Source organism: Panthera pardus, unplaced genomic scaffold (assembly GCF_024362965.1).
Source record: "Panthera pardus isolate Hobbes unplaced genomic scaffold, ASM2436296v1 HiC_scaffold_22, whole genome shotgun sequence".
In the NCBI taxonomy this organism is placed as follows: domain Eukaryota; kingdom Metazoa; phylum Chordata; class Mammalia; order Carnivora; family Felidae; genus Panthera; species Panthera pardus.
This window is the reverse complement of record NW_026526788.1, coordinates 23,490,187-23,516,406: the sequence shown is the minus strand read 5'-3', so window position 1 is coordinate 23,516,406 and position 26,220 is coordinate 23,490,187. Positions and strand designations below refer to the sequence as shown.

Here is a 26,220-nt window from a genome sequence, read left to right as displayed (position 1 = left end):
ATTTCCATTATCAACTTTGCTATGCATTTTTTTTCTACCAAAATTGTCCTTTTAATGATCTCTTTACTTCACATCACTTTGTTATTATTTTTTTTTACCACAAAGGCAAAAGTATGATTTTTTTTCATTGAAAGAATGATGTGAGTTACTTGGGAAGACAACACGTGATTTATAATTTTTACAAAAATTCTGTAAATATTTTAAATTGTTCCAAAAATAACTGCTGACAAATGTTCTAAATGTTGTTTAAAAATGTGCCTTTGTTATGATTGCTTTTAATAAGTATTCAATATTTATGAGTCTCTGGTTTTTCTCTAAATATTGACATTTGTTAGTCATTACCAGGAATACTGTATGTTTAAAAGTTGCCAAGTAAACTATAAAAATATCTGGGAGTTACTCCTTGGGTGTATCCAAACTATAGATTGGCCATTTTTATTCTCTAAGACTGATGGATCTTCCATCTAAGGCAACATCTACCGCTGATGGCCCTCTCTTGCGGTTTTAAGTAAATTTTATTGTTAGTAACACCACCGCAATCTTTTATAGCAAAGGTAGTTCACTGTGTCTGGAAAAGGGTAAAGCCAATCTTAGCATTTGCTAAAATTGCGGAATTCTTGCATATGGGTATAATAATGCATTGAGTACCTTTTATGCTAAGTTAAGAATACAGAGATTACCCAGGCAGCACTCTCCCTCAAGGAGTTCCTGCCTTGTAGTATAGCACTTTATACTGTTTCTTGCTTGCTTGTTATCCTTTTTCTTTAGTACTATGCCTGTATACATAGATTGAATTGAGTTAACTTTGCCCTATTTTAGAAGCTCTGGAAGTTGCAGTGACTCTCTCAGGTCATTTAGATACTAAATAAACACAGGGAGATTCTGCCTCATTAACATATATTAACATAAACTCATTTCAAATTGTGATTTCAAATGTTATGAAAACATCAAAGGGTGTTACGATTTTATTTTCTACCAAGTTAAATTTCTAACATTATGAATGCTCTTGATTTTAGTAATGAAGCAGGGCCAGACTTTCAGATAAAGGTAGAAGTATATAGCTGCTGTACAGAAGAATCTTCTATAACCAACACACCAAAGAAACTAGCCAAGAAGCTGAAGACATCTATAAGTAAAGCTACAGGGAAGAAAATAAATTCGGTGCTTCAAGAAGATCATGAAACATGCTTGTCCTACAGTTGTGCTATTTCGTAAGTTTTTTCATACAGTATTTATAGTGACATAGTATTACTATATATTTGTGACATTTTGAAGTATTGTATGTGGAGTAGAAATTTACATGTTAAATGGAAATAACATCCTGAAGCAGAAACAAAACTGACACTCACCCAATTGAGGTATCCTTAATATCTTCCTTTGAAAGTAGGAAGTTGGGTAACCGTGTTTTTTAGTGATTTGGAATTCCAGTATCTACCACAAAAGCAGAGACGTTTTTCTTTCTTTCTTTTTTTAAAGTTTATTTATTTATTTTGAGAGAGAGAGAGAGAGAGAGAGAGAGAGAGAGAGAGAGAGAAGAGGGAATTCCAAGCAGGCTCCATGCTGCCAGCTCAGAGTCTAACACAGGGTTCGATTTCACAAACTGGAATGGTGACCTGAGCCAAAATCAAGAGTTGGATGCTCAGCCTACTGAGCCAGTCAGTCACCCCTGGAATGTTTTTCTCAAAAATGGACTATCTTTATGTCAGAGTGTTTGCTGTGTGTCAGTCTAACTGGATTTCTATATATGTCATGCATCATTCTTACAGATTTTTAACAATATTTTATCTCTTGATAACAGAACCTCATTACCATAATCACATCTAACAAAATAAAAAATAAATCCTTAATATCATCTGATATCCAGTCTGTATTCAAATTGCCCCAATTGTGAAAATGTCCTCTTATAATTTGTGCAAATCAGGATCCAGATAAGTTCTACAATGTTCCATTTGAGTGATTAAGTTTCTTTTAGTCTTTGATTATTCCCTGTCTGCTTTTTTCTTGCCATTGTTTATTGAAGAAATCAGATCTTGTAGAATTTCCCATATTTTGAATTTAGCTAATTGCATCTTTGTGGTCTTTTTATTTTTATTTTTTAATTTTTTATTTTTTTAAAGGTGTTAACAATTTTAAAGTTTATTAATTTTAAAATGCAATCTTTAAGATGATTGTAATTATATCTAAAACTTTAACTTAAGACCATGTTGAACAAAATATATTCATCAGAAAAATACCAATGGCAGAATATTAGACAGAATATTATGAAACTGATTAAAGCACATTAACATATACCAAGAATATGTCATTTTTAGAGTTCAGATAATAGATATAAATAATTAAATTTTTTATATATGATGATACCTTTCTTCTTTCATTCTGTAGAAATAATTTCATTTTTAAAAATAGTTTGTGAACAGACTTTATAGATCTGCCATTCTAATAAAATTAACATGTAGGTCAATACATACACACTTTTAAAAATATGTAATTATTTTTAGTACCCCTGTCATTCTTAAGTGTCTAGATTTGAAAAAACAAAAGTGTCAAGATTTAAATGATGAATTATGTGATCACTCTTTCCATAAAGAGGCATTTTCAGACTGATAGTTATTGCAAAAAGTGGACTACAGATCGTTTGGTGGCTCAGTTAGATCAGAGTTAGGTGATCCTAAGATGAGGTAATGGATGGACTACAAAACACTGACTACACCAACAATGGACAAAATGCCTCCAACGATGTCCACCAATTTGTGGTCTTTTTAAATACTTTTTCTATCCCCTGTGTTTGGTAGTTAGATCTAGAGGACTGATTTGATTCAGGTTCTTTCTGAAGAATCAATATAATCATATTGATTATAGGTACTTCCTACTGTCTCCCATTAGGAGGACTTGTCCCACTTACAGTTATGTTCAGATTGACCAGTGGGTTCAGGTGTTGCCAGCTTAATCCATCCTTTGTAAAGTTCCCTATCAATTTTTTATCTAATGGTTTTAGCAGCTATTGCTGATTATTTCATTAAGGATTATGATTTGCTGACTTTCTAAATTTATCATGCCTTTTTTTTTAAACTTGGAATTTTCTCAAGAACTTTCCTTCATGAATTCTCTGGGTATAAGTGCAAAAAATTGATGGAGGAAAGGGAGAAAAAAAAATACTTGATTCTTTTATTTACCCAATTTTAGAATAATAAATTGATGTCCTAGCAACCATGGAGGTAATCAGTGTTTGATTTTATTTGAACTCTTGAATTGTTGTATATATTTGCGTTTCAATCTGTTACAGTTGTTATTCTCTTTGAAGCCAAGTTGTCCCATCTTTGATCAGTGGGAAATCTTCAGCGACTCCTGCAGCTTTTGACACAACCTAGTCTCTGATAGCTTCTTTGTTTTTCTGACACAAGGTGTTCGATATTCATCTTGTATTTTTCTGCCCAGACTTGGTTTCTTCAAGGAGCCCTGGTTTGTTTCAGATACTTTCTTCAAACATTGTGTTTATTACTTCACAGTTTTATGTTATGTTTCTTTTCTTCTTAAAAAATGTTTATTTTACTTAGAGCGAGAGCGAGTGAGCATGAGTGGGGGAGGGGCAGAGAGCAAGGGAGAGAGAGAGAATCCCAAGCAGACTCTAGGCTCAGCACCCAGCCTGAAGTGGGGCTCGATCTCATGACCATGAGATCACGACCTGAGCCAAAATCAAGAGTCAGATGCTTAACTGCCTGAGTCACCCAGGCTCCCCTATGTTTGTTACTTGAGAAAACTGTTGATCAGTCTACATTCCCAGAATTTCTTTGCATGTCTCTATAGAGTTGGCTCTTCAGCATGTCAATAATTTTACTATGATTACAAAAAGCAAAATATTTCAGGTATGGAAAATGTTTTGGGATTCTAGCATTGTAGCTTTCAGTCTATTTTGCTTGAGACCCATGCTAAGAAATACCCTCATGACTGAGTGTACAGCAGAATAAGCAGATAGATTTCGTGAGGCAGTACTTAGCCCTACCTATTTATAACACCGTGATCAGACTTTTCTGTTCTATATTTAGTTTTTTAAAAATGCTGTTTATGAATCATAAATTGATGTCATGATTCAGTGAATGGGTCCTATCCACTGAAAAACAGTCATAGAAGATGTAAGTCTTTTCTCATAAAAATGTCATTAAAAAGTATTGTAATATTTAGTAATACTATATTGTATTAAATATTTAATATATATTAACTATATTCAATACAACGTATTAAATACAAATGTATTATAGTACAAATACAAATGTGTTATAGTATAAATATTAATACAATGTTAATTAAATACAATATTAATTCAAATATTAACATAATAACAATATTGACTGTAGATACCATGCTGTAAATTACATCCTCTTGACTTATTTATAACTGGAAGCTTGTAACTCTTGACTCCCTTTCACCCATTTTGCCCATTCGCCAACACACCTGCCCTCTCACAAACACCAGTCTGTTCTCTGTATTTATTAGTTTTCTTGTATTTATTTGTTTTGTTTTTAAGTTCTACATAGAAGTGAAGTCATATGGTATATATGGTGTTTGTCTTTTTCTGTCTGACTTACTAGCATAATATCCTCAAGTTTCAACCATGTTGTTGCAAAGGGCAAGATTTCATTCTTTTTTATGGCTGAGTAGTCGTCCATTATATAAATATACAACATCTTCTTTATCCATCCATTGATGGACACTTAGGTTGCTTCCGTATCTTGGTTATTTTATTTTTATTATTTTTTCAATGTTTATTTATTTTTCAGAGAGAGAGAGAGACAGAGACAGAGCACGAGCAGGGGAGGGGCAGAGAGAGAGGGAGACACAAAAATCTGAAGCAGGCTCCAGTCTCCAGGCTCCAAGCTTCAGCACAGAGCCCAACGTGGGGCTCAAACTCACGAGCCATGAGATCATGACCTGAGCCAAAGTCAGTCGCTTAACCGACTGAGCCACCTAGGCGCCCCACTTATTTTAAATAACGCTACATTGAACATCCGGATGCATACACATTTTTGAATTACTGTTTTCATTTTCTTCAGATAAATACCCAGGAGTGGAATTGTAACATTAAACTCAAAAACTTCTACACAGTGAGGGTAATCATCAACAAAGTGAACAGGCAGCCAACTAAATGAGACAAGATATTTGCAAATCATGTATCTGCTAAGGGTTAGAACTTAAGAGCCAAAAAAAAAAAAAAAATCCAATTAAAATATGGGCAGAGGATCGAATAGACACTTTTCCAAAGAAGACATATGAATGGCCAACAGGCACATGAAAATATGTTCAACATCAAAAATCATCAGGGAAATGCATATCAAAACCACAATGAGATATCACCTCATACCTGTTAGAATAGCTGTTATCAAAAAAGATAATAAATAACTATTGGTGAGAAAATGGGGACCCTGGTGCACTGTTGGTGAGAATGTAAATTGGTGCAACCATTATGGAAAACAGTATGGAGGTTCCTCAAAAATTAATGATTGAAAAAAATAAAAATATAGTAAACATTTAAGAATTGTAGCTCTTTCCATTATTATTATTTTTACTGTTGTGAGACTAGTGCTTTTTCTGAATTATTTTCTTCAAACTTATGCTGAAGCATTGCAGTTTAAAAACAACATAGGATTATAAAATGTAAGCAGATACTTTCAAATTTAAAACCATTGTTTATAATTTCATGGAAGATGACCTAAGTGATATTAGAACTTGCATTTAACCTCTATTTTTCTTTGAAGTCTGGCAGAAGTTTTGAGAGTGATTGGTGTTAAGTTCTTTTAAAATAGTGACTGACATTATTTGTCTTGAAGTGTTCATTCTCCTACTAGATTTGTTATTTTACTTGTTTTATACCTGAATCCAAACACTAATTTTCTTTGTGAACATGCTCCCATGTAACTTGCATGCCATTTGCTTATTTATACCAATTAAAGTTGGTCAAAGACAAAGTAAAATCTTTTACATTTCACTGACTCATGTTCTGCTAATACCTGTATTCTACTGAGTTTCTGATGTGAATCCAGAGTATACTAGTTAAAGTCATAGCCTAGGACCACTCTTAAGTGATAATTCCTTAACTGACCGTGTGAGCACCATATAGGAGTTTGAGACTAGCACTAGTGATCAGAATGTATAAAGGAATCAGTTTTGTTTCTTTAATAGTAATCTAGTTCAATGAGAAGATTCCCAATATGGCTATTAATTTTTAACCAAAATGGACATAAAAGATCAAATTTGGGCTGTATAGATCTTCTCTAGTAATATGGCATATAACCACCAAATATAGCTGTTCTTTTTGCGTTTTTAGACTACCATTTAGACTAGTCATTTATTTTTTCATAGCATTTTTGAACCAATCTCCCCCCCCCCCCCCCCGCCATAAATGTTATAACAATTGGTCTATTTGATTAAAAAATGTAGCTGATTAAACTGTTGGGAACTCAATATTAGGGTTGGCTAAAAGGAATGAGTGTAATGTTTTAGTAAGAAAATGTTATCCTGACAGGAATGTTTTAAAAGTGAGATCATTGTTGGTTTTGGAAGCATTGGCGTTGTAATTAGTCATGGTTTAAAAATGAAGTAACTTGAAATATCATCATAAAGTATTGTTTGATCTGAAAGAAGACAGTGAACATTTTTGGTAATTTTTAGCATGCTCCCTGATGTGATTCATTTATTCATTTTATTTGTGGAATCTCACTTACTGAAATTCCTTTAGCTGGATTTTCCCAGTGTCTCTAATAGCTGAGTTCACTATTTTATGCCCCTTGAGAACTATTTCGAACATTATTCGTCACTGTATAAATATACATCATTTTAAACAATCATTTTGTGAAAACTGGTAAAATTGAGAGTGATTATTTACTTGACAAAAAGGTGTATTAACTTAAAAAAATAAGCCACTATACTACATTTTAAATTAAATTGAAGTTGTAAAACAAGTATCTTAACACTTGTCCAGAATAAATGGATTATTTATGTTTTGAGGAACAATGATGTTAATGTTTTGGTCATTTGAAAGACAATGCAGAGTTCAAACATAATTAAGGAGTACTCAGCCATTGGGTGTAATTTCTTCATTTACTCATCTTAGAAATGATTATTCAGCAGTTATATCATATGGCACATTGGATTCCAAGGTCAATGAGTCATGCTCCCTGCACTCAAAATTCTTGCAGTGGTGAAATATAGTCGCTTGTATCTGTTTTAACAGAAAAAGTACCAAAATTTTAAACCATTTCTTAATGAAGTATAAAGGTAGTAGGTGTAGTATAGTGGGGTTCTCTTTCCATTATACTACTTGCTAGGTATAGGCAAATCAGTGATATTCTCTGAGCTTCAGTTTCTTTATCTGAAAATATGGACCAAACTATCTGCCCTGCCTACCTTGAGTAGTTACTGTGAATCTTTAGAAAGATATTGCTTGTCAAAATGCCTTAGGCTGTACCTATGTGCTATTATAATTCTTCACATGTCTCTGATTTTTATGGGAGATTTCCAACGTACTACCACATTTATTATTTGATTATAAAAACGATCAAATAGAATCTAGAAGAGAAAAAAGTTATTCACACGCCACTCTAAATCAAATACTTTTTATAATTTTGAACTGATAATTTTCAGGTTTTTAAATACCTAGCTTTGGGAGATACTTAGATATTCATAATTACACATTTGGCTCTTTTTCTGTGCTCATTACAGAGTCTTCACATAATCATTTTAATGACCACATTATCTAGCAGTTGGCTCTTAGTTTATTTAACCAGACTTAGAAGTTGTCAACAATCTTTCTCATATTGTTATTTTCAGATACATCATTCATTGGAAATAGAGGCAGATGTGTTCTATGTTGAGGAAAAGTTGTCTTAGTTACAATTATTTCTTAAGGCCTGAGAAAAAATATAAACGTATACTTGGGTGATCACATAATTTCAGCCTACTCTGCCACACAGGTTGCTTTCTGAGCTTCCTGCCTCTCCAGGGCCCTGGTGCAGGTGCGCAGCCTATAACCCAGCTGCTTCCTGTGCACACTCATAGCACTAGCATTTTGTATTATACAATGTATTGAAATGATGCTGTTCCTCAGGTGAAGAATACTCAAATGTTTTCAGTGGTTAGTAAGAATAAATTACAATGTCACTCTGAAAAATAAACCCAAAAAGTATCTTCATCTCTTTCTCTCCCTCTCCCTGCCTCCCACTATTTCAGATGTTTCTCTTGATGGACTTAAAATGACATGTAGACTATCCATCTAATACCTTGACCTCTCAGTCCCATGACCTCCTGCCTGCAGTGATCTTGTCCTTTTGCCTGTTTCAGTCGTCCACCCCATTGTTGTTACTAAGTTACTTGTTGTTATTAATAATTGTATATGCTCTGTGATCTTCATAGCAAGTATCTTGCTGCATCCACCTCCCACATTTCCAGCTTGTTCCCTTCAGTGCTCTGCCTTGAACTTAAAGTAGACTCCATGATTTACCACTTTATTTTTTCTTAGCCTTTTTCTCCTTATGTCATACTTACCTTGGAAAAACTCCAGCCTTGGTTGAATCTCCTTTTAGATCCTCTGCAGCTGCATTCATGAGAAATAGATGAGGAAGCTGGAGAAAAACAGTCGAAGGGGCTGGTCTCACTTTAGACACATGATCAGTAACTTTAGGTGAGTTCTCAGTATGACTGAGCAATCCTACTAAGTTTCCATGCCTTTCCACTTTGCCTCTCTTCAGGGGAAGTATATCCCATCACATTGCTCTCTCTTCCGAAGCCTCCGATTCCCTTCCTCTCTGCTCATTCAAAGCTGATGACTTTGTCTCACATGTCACTGACTCTGCTGAAACAATCAGGAGAGAACTTGCATGTCCTTCATCTGCCAAATCTACCAGCCTATCTGCATCTGTGTCTTTATTTGCTGCTTTCCTTCCTTGGGAATTCTTTCCCTCATCTAATGCCGCCTTCTTGCACACTAGATCCCATCTTCTGAGCCACTCAGAAGTCAGGTCCTGCACATGTACCCCGCTCCCCCACATTATCAATTTTTCTTTTACTGCATCATTGCTACAAACATATACCTACTGCCACATTTCATAGCTATCCTTTACAGAAAAGAGTTTTCTATATACCTTATCTCCACTTCTTCACCTCTTACTCTCCCTTAGACCACTGTAGTCCATTTTCATCATGTTACCTCTGTTAACTTGCCTTCCAGGATACTATTTCCCTGGTTTTTCTTCCACCTGTGACTGTTCCTCACCTGTCTCCTTTGTTCATTGCTCTTCAGCTTAATCTGAAATTATGAACTGTGTCTCAGTATTCAGTCCTTGGACTTCACTTGACTTTCTAACTTTAATTAAATTGCATTTGTATACTGGTAACTCCCAAGTTTAATTCTTCAATACCTTTTTCCCTCCTAACTCCAGATTTGTATAGCCAGCTGCCTACCTTGTAGCCCATCTAGATATCTAAAACTATTTTAAACTTGACTCATCCACAACTCAACTCTTACTTGTCTGGTCTTCTCTCAGTCAGCCTCACTGCAGTTTCCAACAGTTCCAGTTTTGTCCTCGGGCCCAAAGCCTTGCAAGTGTTTTCAGCTCTTTTTTTCTTTCACATCCCATGTCCACATTGGGTCAGCTTTAAGAATATGTCAAGAATATTGCCACGTCTCACCAGCTCACCCGCTACCATCCTATTCCAGGCCTGCATCAGCTCTTTTGACCTCCAATCAGGCCCATTGCAGAAGCTTTCTAGTTGGCATTCCCATTTTCACTGTTGGCCCTTGTGGTATGTTCTCCACATAGCAGCCAGAGGGATCATTTCAAAATGCAAGTCAGATCATAGCACATGCCTCTGCTCAAAACCTACCATTTGCTTCCCATCTCACTCAGAATAAAATCCAGTGTCCTTCTGACGTTGTACAAAGCACTGTCATGTACAGTGTCTGCCCCCTACTTACCTTTTGGACATCACCTCTCCTCCTTCACTACTCCAGCCACTCTGGGCATGTTTGCCAGTCACACCTGGCATCTCTCTCATCACGTACCTACTTACTGACAGCTGTTCCTGAAGATAACACACTGCACTAAAATGCTACTGGGGAGTCTATTTCCCTCTATTCTAGGTGGGAGTCATTAAAATGCAGTTCTGTAAACCTTCTATATCAGTGACAAATTACCACATTGAGATAATGCTTAATATATTGGACCCTGATCACCAGACAATTAGGGATTGTTAGTAGGCCATTTGTGCATAGTAATGTTTGCTCTTCCGTTGTAACTGCTCTTCTCAAATGCTTTCCACAGTTTTCTTTAATACTTTCTCAACTTTTTTGGTGGGGGGGAACTCATTGTGTAACACTAGGGAGAAATAAGAGCTAACTATGGAAGACTAGAAACCCAGGCTAAGTGGGTAATAGTAGAGAATGGCCCACACTGAGTATGAGGCTGGTGCCATTTAGCTCTTGCAACAGTGGAGATTTTTTGGTGCTTAGTGAACTTTTCCAGGAGTTTCCATATGAGTCTGACATCATACCAATTGTATTCAGAATGTACCTTGAAATTGTAGTCCTGTGTCGTTTCATTAAAAAATTTTTGTTGAGTTTTAGAGACAGAAACATAAATTTTCTTTTATAAACACTGACAAAAGACATTGGATATTGAGAGATATTTCTAGTCTTTGGTGGTTGTATATTAAAAATAAAGATAAAGCAAGCCGCCATGCTGTACTTAGTAAAGTATTTCAATTATTTCTCAATAAAACTGGAGAAAAAATAAACCAAGAGCTCTTCTCCAAGGGAGTAACGTTCTTGGGGTATGCTTTACACACCTACATGTATACATACTTTTTCTCTGTAGTAGAGATTCTATTAAAGATTTAGTAAGAGATGAAGAAGGTTTATGAAACATATCACCTGATACAATAAAAATTCCCATCAGAAGTTTCTCTTCTATGAAGTTTGTGTACATTTCTGTCTGTCTGTCTGTCTCATTTTAACATGCTGTGTTTTGAATGTTGAGGTTTTGCTGTTTTGGAAAATAAATAATAAAGTTAAGAGAAGTCTTGAAATAAGATTGCTAGCACAGAAAATATAATTATTGAATAAAAATTCACTTTTTATCACCACAAGGTACCAGGATATGAAATTTAGGATCAGAATTTTTAGATACTTTTGCAAGAGTGCTATTTTAACACAAGTAGCGTAAAGGGAACTATAATGGAAAAAAAAATGGAATTGGTAATGAAGTCCTCCATTTTCCCATATGATGGGTGAAAACCCCAAATCTTTGAAGTTGGTAAACTCCAGGAAGTAAATGCCAATCCGATCCCATCACTCCCTTCTTCTTAACCTTCTCCAGTGACTTCCGATTCTACTTGGAATCAAATCCGCCCTTCCTCCAAGCCTCACAGCAAAGTCCCAGGGATCTAATCCTTGCCTGTACCTCTGACCTTGGGTCAAGTAGGGTGGTGTTTCCTGCAGGCTCCTTATGCTTCAGCCACACTGCTCTTCTTTCAGCCCTCTCTGTTTGGAATGTTTTCCCACATTCTTAGCCTGGATCCATCATTTTATGAGGTTATAACCATTACCCCTTAGAGAGTCCTTTCCTGCTTCTCCTTCTTAACAGACCCCTCAGTTTTCTTACCCCTTCGTTTCATAGAAAAAGTTGCATTATAACTTACAAATGCCAATGTCTTATTTATCCCTCTGCTTTTTCTTTTTTTCCCTCCCCCTTGCATCAGAATGTAATACTGAGTCCTGTTTGTCATTAGTGTCCCATCACCTTGCATAGGACTTGGCACATATTAGGTATTCAGTTCATATTTTTGAATGAATGGAGATCTTCCAGAGAAACATTAGTGAGTTAAACCAAATAACTTGAAGGTTTTCATAAGATAAAATAGCATAAAGAGATAAACATGCCAAGTTGATAATTCATTTATGTTTATAATCTATCATCTATAACATCTAAATATATTTTACATTTTTTATCGTGGTTAAATATATATAGCACAAAATTTACCATTTTAACCATTTTTAAGTGTGTAGTTCAATGGCATTAAGTGTGTTCACAATGTTGTACAACCATCCCACCATCCATCTCCAGAACTTTTTACCTTTCCAAACTGAAATTCTATACCCAATAAACAATCACACCCTGATCCCCCCTCCATCCAGCCACTGTCAACCTCCACCTCTACTTTTTGTTTCTATGAATTGGCCTGTTCTATGGGCTTTAGATGTGGAATCAAGCAGTATTTGTCCTTTTGTGATTGGCTTATTTCACTTAGCATAATGTCTTCAAGGTTAATCCATGTTGTAGAATGTGTCAGAATTTCCTTCCCTTTTTAAGGCTGAATAATATTGCATTGTATCTATGTATCACATTTTGTTTATTCTTTCATCCTTTGAATGGACAGTTGGCCTTCTTCTACTATTTGGCTATTGTGAGTAATGCTGCTATTTATACAGGTGTACATATATCCGTTTGAGTCCCTACTTTTAAGTTCTTTTGGGTATATACCCAGAAGTGTAATTCCTGAATCATATGGTAATTCTATTTCTAATTTTTTGAGGAAACACTGAACCATTTTCCATAGTGGCTACAGCATTTTTACTTTCTCATTAGGAATATACAAAGGTTCTGGTTTGTCTACATTCTACCCAACACTTAACTATTTTCTGTTTTGTTTTGTTATTTTTAATAGAACATATCCTAATGGATGTGAAGTGGAATCTCATTGTGGGTTTTAATTTGCATTTTCCTAATAATTCATGATCTTGAGCATATTTTCATGTTTTTATAGGCCATTTGTATATCTTCTTTGGAGAAATGTCTATTCAAGATCTTTGCCTGGTTTTTAGTCAGGTTGTTTATTTTCTGTTGTTGAACATCTAACTATTTTATGTAGTAGAAAATATATTAAAATACTTAAGGTATGTCTTATTTCTCTCTATTCTTAGGGGTACAAAATATAATTTGCTAGCGCATACTACTCTGACCTTGGAAAGTGCTGAGGATAGCTTCAAGACCCATAATCTGTCCATTAATGGAAATGGTGAGTACAGTCTATATTTTACTTACTGTGTATGTTATGTCAATAGATAACATTGTGGCAGTAGTAATTTCTAATTTTAGTATGCCCCTCTGAAGCAGATGTTGGCTTAAATAATGTAGGCATGCATGATTCTGTAGGTTCTTTCTAATATGTCCATCTCCTCCCCCAAAAGAGAAAAAAATGTTATGTTTCCCTCATGCCATTTGCCAGAGATTTGTTTGTGAGGCTACTAGCTCAGTGAGAACAGAAAGGGTTTTGTGTATTCTGAATCCTTGTCTTGGACTTGAAATTGATTACTTCAACACCCTTCTAGTTGGCAAAGACCTATCTTATTTTTATTTTTATTTTTTTATTTTATTTTATTTTTTTAATATGAAATTTATTGTCAAATTGGTTTCCATACAACACCCAGTGCTCATCCCAAAAGGTGCCTTCCTCAATACTCATCATCCACCCTCCTCTCTCTCCCACCCACCTATCTTATTTTTAAAGTTGAATTTGAGGAAGCCAACCCTTATGTTGGTAGAAACAGAAGATTGGGGAAGGTAGGACCAAATTAATCTTAACTGTGTTATCTCTGGATAATATTGATAGTTGTAGTGTGTCCCCCGCCAAAATAATAATAATAATAATACAGCAAGGTGAAAAAGGGACTTAAGCAATTAGGAAGGTTCATAAAATTTAGCATAAGCATTCTCCATTCTCCCAGATTATTTTACCTATGAGGAATCATACAGAGTGGTGATGGTAAAGTAGTTTGGAAATATAACTTGGCCACTTATTCTTGTCCATTTTCTGAAGCAGAATATATAAAATTACGTACTACCCTATTTGTACATATTGTTGTAAGGATGCGTGGCTCTGTACTGATGAGATAGATGTTTTTACAACAATATTTTTTAAGTTTTATGCTAAAACTTAAAAAAACTTAAAAAAACCCACTTAGGGGTGGCTGGGTGGCTCAGTCGGTTGAGTGTCCAACTTCAGCTCAGGTCATGATCTCGCGGCTCGTGAGTTCGAGCCGTGTCGGGCTCTGTGCTGACAGCTCAGAGCCTGGAGCCTGCCTCTGCTTCTGTGTCTCCTTCTCTCTCTGCCCTTAACCCACTCACATTCTGTCTCTGTCTCTCTCAAAAATAAATAAACATTAAAAAAAATTAAAAAAAAAATATATATATAATTTACTAAAACTGATCCAAGAAACCATAAACCTAAAGAACCCTACAACTATTAAAAATAACTAAATAAGTTACATACTGATATAATCATATAATGAAATACTTTAAGCAATAAGATATATAAATACTGAATGAACAAAAACCAAGTCACTAAGAAAACATAATGTGATTTTTATCCATATAAAGTTCAAACCAGAAAAAAACTAAATTGTATTATTTAGAGAAGCACACATAGGTGGTAAAACCAAAAATAAATGCAAGGAAGTGAATACCATAAAAATTGGGCCACATTTACATCTAGAATAATTAAGAAATAATGTTGGCAATTTTCTTTCTGGACATGGGAGTAGTTATGCATAAATTCATCTCATAGTTATTTGTTACATTGTACATTTACATTTTAAGAACTTTTCTCTATTTTTTAGTGTAAGTTTTATTTTTAAATTTTTTTAATATTTATTTATTTTTGAGAGAGAGAGACAGAGACAGACAGAGCACGAGTGGGGGAGGGGCAGAGAGAGAGGGAGATGCAGAAGCAGAAGCAGGCTCCAGGCTCCGAGCTGTGAGCACAGACCCCGTTGTACGGCTCGAACCCACAAGCGTGAGATCATGACCTGAGCCGAAGTTGGACACTTAATCAGCTGAGCCACCCAGGTGCCCCAGTAAGTTATATTTTTATACATATGTGTGTATTCTAAAATTTCGGGTTCATAAGCATTAACTTCTTCACAATAGCTTTATTGAATTTCTCCAGTACCTGTAGTGATGTTTCTCCTTTCCAACTGATAGTGGCTTTTTGTATGTTCTCTGTCTTTTTATTATCATTCTTGCAGTAGGTTTGTCAGTTTTTTTTATTCAGTAGTCTGTTCTATATATTCTAATTATTTGTTAGAAATAACTATTGTAGTCTATGTATTACTATGAGAGGTCTGATAAAATCTGCTGTGATTGTGGATTTTTCTAGTTCATAGCCATGTCTATTTTTGTTTTATAATATTTGAGCCTTTATTGTTTGATACACACAATTTTTAAATTGTGCACTGTCTTCTACTCTTTTAGCCTCAAACTGTTCTTATTTTTATATTGTAGATATGCCTCTTCAAGCAGGATTATATACTGGATTTTAATTTTTATCCAGTTTGACAATCTTTGTGTTTTTTAATGGAGCAGTCATTTTGCATTTGATACCAAATAGTTTATAACCCATATTATATGATATTAAATATTTATGTTTAAATCTGCCATCATATCCTGTGTTTGCTGCTGGTCTTATATATTTCGTGATGGTTTTTCTGTTGTTTCTTGCCTTTTTAAGGATTGATAGTTTCATCATTTCAGTTTTTCCTTGTTCCAACTTAAGTTGTAATTCTTTTTCTCATCTTTTAGAAATTACTTCTGGAAATGCCATTAATCATATATGTTAAAGTCTAAAATTAAAAGATAGTTTTACAGGGTGCCTGGGTGGCTCAGTGGATTATGTGTCCAACTGTTGATTTTGGCTCAGGTCATGATCTCACAGTTCACAGGATCAAGCCCTACATCTCTCTCTCTCTCTCTCTGTCTCTGTCTCTGCCTCTATCTCTCAAAATAAATAAATAAACTTAAAAAAGATAGTTTTACCTTTTTTTAGGCAATGCAAGGACTTTAGAACAGAAACTCCATTTCTCTGATCTGTGTGCTATTATTATATATTATAATTCTATTTGATTTTTAATTTCACAAGATGTTTTATACATTTTATATTTATTTAAGTTTACCTAAAGTTTCTGTGCACCGCTTGTATCTAATACCTTACATCTGGGATCATTTTCCTTATGCTTGAAGTATAATCCTTAAGAATTTCTTTTAGTATGTTCCACTGATATCATACACCTTTGTTCTTGTGTTTGAAGATAACTGTTTTTTGCTTCATTCTTGAAAGATATTTTTATAGGATACAGAATTTTGGTAGTTCCCATTTTTTTCTTTTTGAATATTACAGATATAATTCTACTATCTTCTGGCTTCTTTTACCAGCTACTGAAAATCATGTCAGTGTGTCACTTCTGTGACAGTAGCTTTCTTTTCCTTTTAGCTTTGGTTTTCTGAAGTTTCATTATGATAAAGGTACATAATTTAATTTTATTTATGATGCTTTTGGAACTCTAACTTCTTTAAATTATTGATTGGTGTCTTTCATTAGTTCTGGACAAAATCTCAATTTTCCATTCAGAGAGCCTCTGCTCCTCCATTCTCTTTCTTTTCCCCCAGCATGCCTGTTAAACCCGTGTCAGTTGTCCTCACTTTATCCTCTCTGTGTGTTACCCTTTATGATGTGTTTCCTGCATGCATTGTCAATGTTATTTCTTAGGTTTTTGGTGAAAGAGCATGCATTGCTGTTTTATAGCCTGTGACTAATAATTCAGATGTATAACGTCTTTCTGGGTATATTTCTATTGTTTTTTCCTACAGGTCATGATGTCTCAATTCCTTGCATATTGGGTTATCTTCATATAGTTGTCATTAAAATCGAAAGTTTATGTACAGGAATAAATTGATGCAGGCACCTGGAGGGACTATCATTAGGGGCCCACTTTATTCAAAGATCATGTCTGAGTTTTTCCGGACTCCTTGTATCCCCATCTCTAGGCACTGAGAGTCCTAGGCAGCAAGGCTGGTTTATTTCTGGTTCACTGCCTAGGAACCCTGTCGGTGGTTCCTCTGGGATGTCAGCCTAGCATGGGGAGGATCTCCCATTAACCTTGTTACATAGTTCAGGCCCTAGACTTTGATTTCTGTTCTGCTTCCTCATCTTGCAGGATCATTAAATCATAACCTCAGCCTTGCTGGGATTGGCAAATGCTCTCAGGACAAACACAGCATCTGTGCTCACTTAACTCACTGGTTCTCATCAAATTTGTACTGGTAATTTCTTATGGTCTTGTTACCTTTTTGTCGCTCTTGGAAGAAATTTTAAATATATTTGATACAGCATTTTCAATAGTTGTCAGTGGGAAGATTGGTCTGCCCAATCTACCCTTCTTACCCAAGATTTGAAGTCCGCAATATTATTAGCATTATCAATTTTATCACAAAATCTAGCAGATGAAGTTTATTGTCATTTCATTTGTGTCAGTTCTCTGATTATCAATATTGCCATCATATGTTGAGTGTCTATTATGTATCAGACACTGTTCTATGAAATATTATTCAGCCTTAAAAAAGAAGGAAATTCTGCAATATGTGACAACATGAATGCCCCTTGACAACACCACACTAACTGGAATAGCCAGTCGCAGAAGGACAGACACTGCGTGGTTCCATTCACATGAGGTATCTACAATAGGCAAATTCAAAGAAGCACAAGAGTAGAATGGCAGTTACCAGGGGAAAGAAGGAGTTGCTAATTAACAGGTATAAAATTTCAGCTATGCAAGATGAATAGGTTCTAGAGACCTACTGTATGATGTAGAGCCTATTGTTAACAATACTGTATTGTGCATTTAAAAATCTATTAAGAGGCGGGGTGCCTGGCTTAGTTGGTTGAGTGTCTGACTCTTGATTTCGGCTCAGGTCATGATCTCACAGTTTGTGAGTTCGAGTGCCACGTTGGACTCTGTGCTGACAGTGCAGAGCCTGCTTGGGATTCTCTCTGCCTCTCCCTCTGCCCCCCCGCTCCCGCTCTTGGGCACACACGCTCTCTCTAAATAAATAAATAAATAAATAAATAAATAAACTTAAAAAAATCTCTTAAGAGGATAAATCTTCTCTTAGGTGTTTTTACCACAATAAAATGTAAATAAATAAATAAGTAAACAAACAACCAAAGAAACAAACAAACACTTCTAAGCAATTTTCATTCCTAGTTGTCTGTGGGATGTGTCTATAAAGAAGCATTACCATGAAGTGATTAATGGTGTGGACTGTGGCACCAATCAGCCTTGGACTCATATTCTAGTTCTAGCACTGTCTAGTTCTGTGACCTTCACAAGTTCTTCATTTTATTGTCATTTACATTTTACAGATGGGTAAATTGCAGCCTAGAGAATATAACATGCTAGGTCATGTAGCTAGGAAGTGGGTGAGCTAGACTTTAAATAATCCAGGACAGGCTGTGCTCTCTCTGCTATGCTTTCTGGTCAGGGATGATGACTATTAAAGCACCTGAAGACTCAAAATACTATCCATGTGTGAATAATGGAATTGATGATGAAAGGCCCCATTCTTTCAACCAAATCATCCGAAAAGTTGAGGAAAAGAATACAATTCATAAAGGAAGCATTAATTTTAGCAGTGATTCCTCAGTTGTCTTCAGTGTTCTGTGAGATATTACTAGACTCTTGTTCAATAAAATACTCATGGGTAGATCAGCATGGGCACTGTGTGGTATGGCTCTTTTTTAGAGAAATGCAATACAGACTCATACACTGTGAGAAGTCTGAGACTGCGCTTAAAAGAGTAACACCCAAAACTGTGGGCACTGGAGTTTGTGGACTCCACAGAAGAAAGTTAAAGAAACAATAACCCATATGCCTAACTCTTCATAGGAGGTATATTCCTAGAATGTGTATGAATTAAAATCTTGTAAATCAATCCTATTTGGAAAAAGAAGAAATATTCTAATTTAAAGGAAACAATTTTATACTGAAAAAAAGCCACCCTCAAATTTATTCATTAATATAAATCTATGTTAATACATTGGGTTTTCCTGAATAAAGTTATGTCAGTGTCTGTAAAATCAAGAGGAAATAACTATATTTTCTAAAATTTATAACTCAGTTTTATTATTCTTGATAATTGAAAGGAAAAGCTAAAATGGTATCTTCATCATCAAGAAATTTTTATTCTTTTTATGAAACAATGAAACCACATTGTGAAGATTGACTCACAGGGAACTAAGATGTTATCTGGATTCTTTCCCTTGCCTGTGTTTTGTTTTTGTTGTTGCTGTCATTTTTAAACACCATTTTGTTCTCCATTTGAAAATATAAATGAATTAGATAAAATCTTTAAGTAGTGAAAAGTTAAATTGCTTTTTCACTTCCTGTTTCATTTCATTTTGTCCTAATGTCGCCCTTGGTTAGAAAAGAAGAATTAAGCATTTGGATTAGATAATTTGTGCAGGGATGGAGGCAGCACTGAAAATGGAAAGGGCGTGGTCTGGGGAGTGAGACTGCCCTGGATATGAAATAACAGGAAGCTGCTATGTGACAGACACAATGATAGATGCCATTTCCACATTATTTGATTTTCACAACAGCCCTCCTTCTGAAGATGGGCAGTATTTTTAAACATGAAGACTTGGTCCTCAGCTGGGTTAAGTGACTAGATGGATGCCATGTTTCCTGTCAGAAGTAGAGAGAAGAAGCTGTGACTCTGCACTTCATCCACGGTGGTCCTCAGCTGTGAAGAGACCCTGGTCAGAAGGGATAGGTGATTGCAGAGTATATGGCAAGGGGTCTGCAGAAAAAGGAATTCTACATCCAATATTGCTTTCCAAGGACCATAGTCAGGAGGAAATTATTTTTCTCTGCATGCTATGAAATCTAAACTTCTTTTACTGGAGAAGCACATTTGTTACGAGTGGTACTTTCCAGGATACATTAGTGATGGAACAAACTTTATGAACTCGTATGAAAAGCTAATCATCATTTATGGTTCTATTTTTTAACAAAGTGTATCCTAACTTAAAAATAACTAGCCTACAGATATTTAGAACATAAGCCATCCATAAATCTAGGATTGCTACATAAAGAAATTTGCTTTCAAAGTTTAAATTCATAAATCACAAAGTTGATTTCAGATGTTTCACTCAGGTGCCTGCTTTTATCGAATTTTTATTTCATTTCCTGCCTATTTTAGAAAAGGAGTTTCTCCTATATCTATTTATTTATGCCTGTGTTTTGGAATCATTGCCTGTGTTCTATTTATGCATTTATTTTTCCAAGGTCAAACCCTTTATTTCTGAAAGGTAGCAGCTTTACCAAGATATTAGTAAAAAAGATTTGAATAGTCCCAGACAATTTGTTGTGCTCTATTCTTAATAATGAGCAGGCAGGTTGTTAAAAAACTTTTTTGTTTTCCTTTGTGTACTTTATTTAGGCACATCTTTTTCATGTAACTGATGTACCAAACCTTGGCATGGCATCTGTATATAATTGTACTTTTACCAAAAAATGATTCATTTTCCAGAGTTATTTTCCAGAGTTTCCAGATTATTGACTTTGGGGTCAAAAATCGTAACAACCAATGGCTAGCAATTTTATAGGCACTACCAACAGGGATGCACTGAAAACTTTGAAAATCAGTTTTGTGTGGTCCATTGTGGGCAAAGGGCCACATATTGGGAATCAATTACACAATGCTTTCTTTCCATGCAGATGTGAAGGCTGTATGTCTATCTACACACTACATTAAGGGAATATCTTAATGTTTTTTGAAAGAACTTTTTTAAACAATTGCAAACTTACAAAAAAGTTACAAGTTAAATGTCAAGATCTTTTTCCCAAAAGAATTTATGAGAGCAAGTTTACGTGATTCTCCACTGCCTCCAAATATGTTATTATATATTTCCTACTAATAAGACATTGGTTACATCACTACCACTATTCCAAGTCAGTAAATGAATATTAATACATTACTACCATTTAATCATCAAACTCTATTAAATAAAGTATTGCTTCTTGTCCCAATAATGTCTTTTATGACAGAAGGATCCAGTGCAGAATCATTCATTGCATTTAATTATCACGCTTCTTTTAGTTTCTTTCAAACTGGACCATTTCTTCTGTCTTTTCTTGGCATTCATAACATTGACATTTAAAAAAAACTTTATGTAATGTTTATTTATTTATTTGGAGAGAGATAAAAAGAGCAGAGGAGGGGCAGAGAAAGAGAGAGAGAGAATCCCAAGCAGGCTCCATGCTGTCAGTGCAGAGCCTGACATGGGGCTTGAACCCATGAACCACAACATCAGGACTTGAGCCGAAATCAAGAGTCAGATGCTTAGCCAACTGAGCCCCCAGGCAGCCCAATAACCTTGATATTTTTAAACATCATAGTCAGTTACTTTGCAGAAGGTCCCTAAATTTAGGGTTGTCTGATGTTTTCTTGGGATAAGACTTAGGATATGCATCTTTGGCAGGAATATCACAGAAATGATACTGAGTTCTTACTGAGTTCTGTCAAGTGGCATGTAATTTTGATTCATCTCAATACTGATAATTTTTACTTTGATCACTTGATTAGTGTGGTGTCCGCCCAGCTTCTCTACTGTAAAGTTGCTCTTTTGTTTCCCCTTTGAAAGAACTTTTAATATGTATTTTGTGTGGAAGAGGGCGGTGGCTTGAAACTATGTAAGTGTATGTCTTACTGGTCTTTCAATTTATTCATTTGTTTATATCAATATGGACTCATGTTTTCCTGTTTTATTCAGTGCATCATAATCTGTTAATATCATTGCTTGTTTTAAGGTTCAAGTTGTCTCCAATCTGGCCAATGGGAACACATTCAAGAAGGGTTCTGTTGTCTTTTTGACAGTGTTCTCATCATGAGTACTTCCTTGCTTTATGGCATAACAAGGTATTTCAGGTTCATCCTGTACTTTCCTTGCCCCAGTCATGGAATCGGTCATTTCTCCAAGGAATGCTGGTTCTTTGTAATGGAAATAATATTTAGAAGACATGAGCTGGGCTCTAGATATATTAGAGTGGTACTGTTAGAGTGTGGCTTTCCACGGGCGCTCTCAGTGGACACAGCCGTACACATGCTTATGTGTTTTGTCCTGTATTTCCTAATCTCTGTATGTTGGAAATCATGAGTCCATACCAGTGCATCCAGTTCTAATCTAACAGCACAGAGTTCATTCTACACATTTGTAACTCCTTTTTCTGACAGAAAGAAACCTGTCTTTTGTACCTTTAATGCATTTTCTTCTTTGATCAGCCTTCCTGAAAGCAACCATTCTTTTATCTCCCTTGAATAGATACTCTCTTCTCCTTGTTGGAGCTCTGACTCCTCATTCTAGGCTGCCTCTTGCCCCGTGTAGACTCTCCTTACCTTGCTGAGGCTCACACAGGCCTGGCCACCCCAGGCTTAAAGTTCCCCTGCCTGGCTGCCCTCTCCCTTACCTCAAGTGGACACCCTCCTCAGCTGGCCTGTGCTCTGACACCCCATGCCCACTGCCTCTGTTCTCAGATGCCCCCCTCACTGGGCTCTGACACACTTTTCTGGGTCACTGAATGTGACCTTGCTGCTCTCAGACTCCAACTGCCATGGCTGAGTCACCTGCCAAATATGCACACTCTCCTTACTCTTTGCATTCTGACTCCTCACATTGGGCAGCCACACCATGTAGACATCACTCTGCTTGGGCCTTGACTCCCCACACCAGGCCACCCCCTGAGGAGAAATCCCCCATGGGCTGTGTCCCACGTGGTCCATCTTCCTCAGCCCATTCAGGCTCTGACACCTGGTGCTTGACAGCTGTCCTACTCACCATTCCCATCCTTCCTGGCTCCAGCACCTGGCATAGGTGCCCGTGGGGGTGGGCTCTACCTAGTGACTTACAACTGAATTGTGCAGTAAGGGAAGGGAAAGAAGAAAGGCCAAGAGGCTTATACAAGCATTATCTTGAAATTGTCCTCTGAAATGTTATGTTCAGATCACTTTATTAGATATTACAATGAAAATCAGAACACGAAGTAGAATTTGACATATAAAAATCATTTTATTAGAATGTTTTTTATTTTAAATGAGTTTACTTATATGCCCTGAACTACCTTCATTGGTTAAATACTTTAAGATCAAACCAGAGATCAAGAGACTAAAAGCTCCACGTCTGTTTTGGGTAAAAGCATTATCAGTTTAACATCATCCTGTCCTATTTTCTCATATTTGATTTTTTCGTTAACAGTGGCATCGCTGTTTGAGTATGATGAGCCTTTACATATGTTCTTATACACAGCAAAAAAAATTGCAAAATAGAAAAAAAATGAAAATGTATAATGACCTTAAATACACATGTTTGTAACTTGCTTTTTTTTCTATCTTGTTTAACTAGAGGAGTCTTCATTTTGGCTTCCCTTATACGGCAACATGTGCTGCCGCCTAGTTGCCCAGCCAGCGTGCGTGGCTAAGGATGCATTTGCAGGATTTCTACATCAGCAGGTTGGAGGACTTTGAATATCCTACAATTATAGCTACAGTCTAGATCTTAATATACTGGCAGTTTGGTCTTCTGATAATGAAAAGTATTATTTTTAAAGTGTTCCTTTAAATGGCTATTTTCCCAATGTTAGGCATAGAATGGGGGTGAGAAGGTGGGAAGGGGAGGGGTCTAATGCAGGCTTGATGGCTAAGGAGCCACTTCCAGGTCCCTCTGTTTCATAATGGCCGTAGCAGGACAATCAGCAGCAGGGACCCCTCGTGGAAGCAGATTAGGGCTGTTCCCCACCTTTCAGAGAAGGCCTTCCTGGCAGACAGCTTTTGGCACACTTAAGGCCTCTGGGCTTCCAAAGTTGCTTCTGTGGCACCTACTCCTGATTTATTTATAACCACAGTTATTTACATGCAGTAAATAATTAATTACGGGCTTCAGTGAATCAATACCTTTTTAAAAAAGATTCCATTAAGAGGAAAGAAAATTTGCATTCTTACAGGGTAGTCAACATTTTCCAGTATTCTGAGAACAGTAAGGGAAAATTATATTTTGAGTATTGAGTTATTTTTATAATTTTTTTGAGTTATTAGATGGATTGCTGTGGAATTTGAAGCACTAATTTTTAATAGACTAGCTTTTCTAAAACTGCATTGATTTATGATCCTATATGTGTAAAAGTTATGTGGTAATCATTACCTCCATTTGCTTAATGCTTTTGAGAATTCCAAACCTTTCTTCTGTGATATTAACTTACTCTTTCATTTTGGACTATTGACTTATTGTACATTAAATTAATGGGTAACTCTATCACATTAAAAAAATTTTTTTAAACTAACATAACTTTGGTAATTTAAGTATTTTGTTGAATTTAATGTTAAGATGATAAATAATGATTAAGGTTGATGGCTTCTTGAATTTTTTTCAGCAAATGGTAGAAAGCCTGACTAGTTGGAGAAGGTTGTACTGTGTTTTAAGAGGGGGTAAACTCTATTGTTTTTATACACCAGAAGAAATTGAAGCCAAAGTGGAGCCAACTTTGGTAGTGTCCATTAACAAGGTAAATAAAACGCTGTTTTGAAAATAAAGACATAACATTTTATAGTTTGTTCTTTTCCATACAATTCACATTATTGCCACTTTATGAAGGAAAGGGAAGGACTGCTGAAAATAGGTTAGTTCATAAAGATAAATTAATCTTCTCTTTTTCTTCTATTACAGAGCTTATCCAGTAAAGGAAATACTGTATATTTCCTAAGAAAACATAGTAATTGGAAATCTATACCAGTAAATAGATTTTAAAGCAGAGAATGTAACTCCACATTAACAGGATATTTAAATTTTTCATGAATTTATTTAAGAGATAATATAAACATAAACTGACAGCTCATGTTACAGTGATGCTTTTTCTAGAAAGTTAGTATTCAAATGAACCCATAAAAAGATATTCCCGGGTGTACTTCCTGATTTCTTAGGGGATTGATGGGCAGTTGTCCAACCTTCTGTCAGAAAAGGAAAGCCTGATTCTCTCTCTCCCCCTCCCCCCCCTCTCTCTTTCTCTCTCTCTCTCTCTCTCTCTCTCTCACTCTCTCTCACACATACACACACACACACACACACACACACACACACACACACACACACACTTATCGCATGATCTTAAATTTATCTTCACCTGTTACCTAAATCTAGTGTTTATTAGAGGGTTCCTCCCCTTTTGGCATTCCTACTCTAGAGCACTTCTTGGCATTTCTAGAGCAGAGTATCATGTTTTCTGTCCATAGTCTATACTTACTTGTTTCTAGTTGTTTTACTTTGCTTGTTTTTGCTTTTGGAGTGGTTGAATTGAAGTATCTGGTAAAATATGAGCCATCATATCTGTTAACTGTACATGTTCTGCTTGACTTGAAATTATCTTTTGAAAAAACATAAAGTTGTATGTCTTGAAAAACATGTGGATACTGTTTTACTAATCTATAAAGACTTGAGTTAATTTCTGTGATCATTTCCAATAATGACATTTAGTCCATTTCTATCCTGCTTTTAGAAATTATACTGCTTTTTCTTAAAGGAACTTCTTCAGTGAGACCTTTTACATTAAGGTCCACTTAATTGATCTGTGTTGTGTTTTAGAAAGATTAGTGTTGCTCTTAAATAATATAGCTCAATATTAAAACATGGTGAATTTATTTTAGTTTAGATAATTAGGTTGGTTTGTGAAAAGTATATTTTTTATTGGAAAATTGATATATTTTTTCATTACTTGCCAATGTTTTGTTTTGTCTTGTCTTGTTTATGCAGTGTCCACTTTTGCCTGGTCTTTTGAAAATTGCAGATGTGCAGAAAAGTTGAAAGAATAGAATAACAAACACCTATATACTTTTCACCTAGAGTCTTTGGCTGTTGTTAATATGTTGCCATATTTGCTTTCTCTTCACATAGTTTGAGAATTTTTTCAGAACCATTTGAAAGTAAGTAGCCCACAGCATAACATTTCTTCCCTGGAATATTTCAGTATGTTTCAGCTAAAAACAAGGACATTTCCTTCATGACCGTATTATTTACCACAGTCATGAAATTTACTGTTGATAAAATATTATCTAATATATAGAGAGCAAATTGTCCCTAAAATGTTCTAATTTTTCTTTATTGTTTGATCTAAGACCCCCATCAAGGATCACAAACTACAGCTGGTCACCAGGTCTTTTGATTGTTTCCTTTTTACCTAAATTGGACCCATCACTCATTGCCTCTTTTTTCTTTTTTTGTCTTTTACTATATTGACATTTTGTAAAAATCCAGGCTAGTCCCTAAATCTGTTTTTGACTAATTGTTTCACTAGATTCA

At 35.5% G+C, this 26,220-nt stretch overlaps 1 protein-coding gene across 3 annotated transcripts in view; it reads left to right on the top strand.

The window, feature by feature from the left end:
- Positions 1–26,220, top strand: part of RTKN2 (rhotekin 2) — a 72,250-nt gene that overhangs the window by 27,990 nt on the left and 18,040 nt on the right. For all 3 annotated transcript variants that reach the window (XM_019444289.2, XM_019444288.2, XM_019444286.2), the window contains 4 exons: positions 1,017–1,211; positions 12,968–13,062; positions 23,278–23,384; positions 24,302–24,433. In XM_019444289.2, the coding sequence (XP_019299834.1) occupies positions 1,017–1,211; positions 12,968–13,062; positions 23,278–23,384; positions 24,302–24,433 (529 nt within the window). The remainder of the gene's footprint in view (positions 1–1,016; positions 1,212–12,967; positions 13,063–23,277; positions 23,385–24,301; positions 24,434–26,220) is intronic.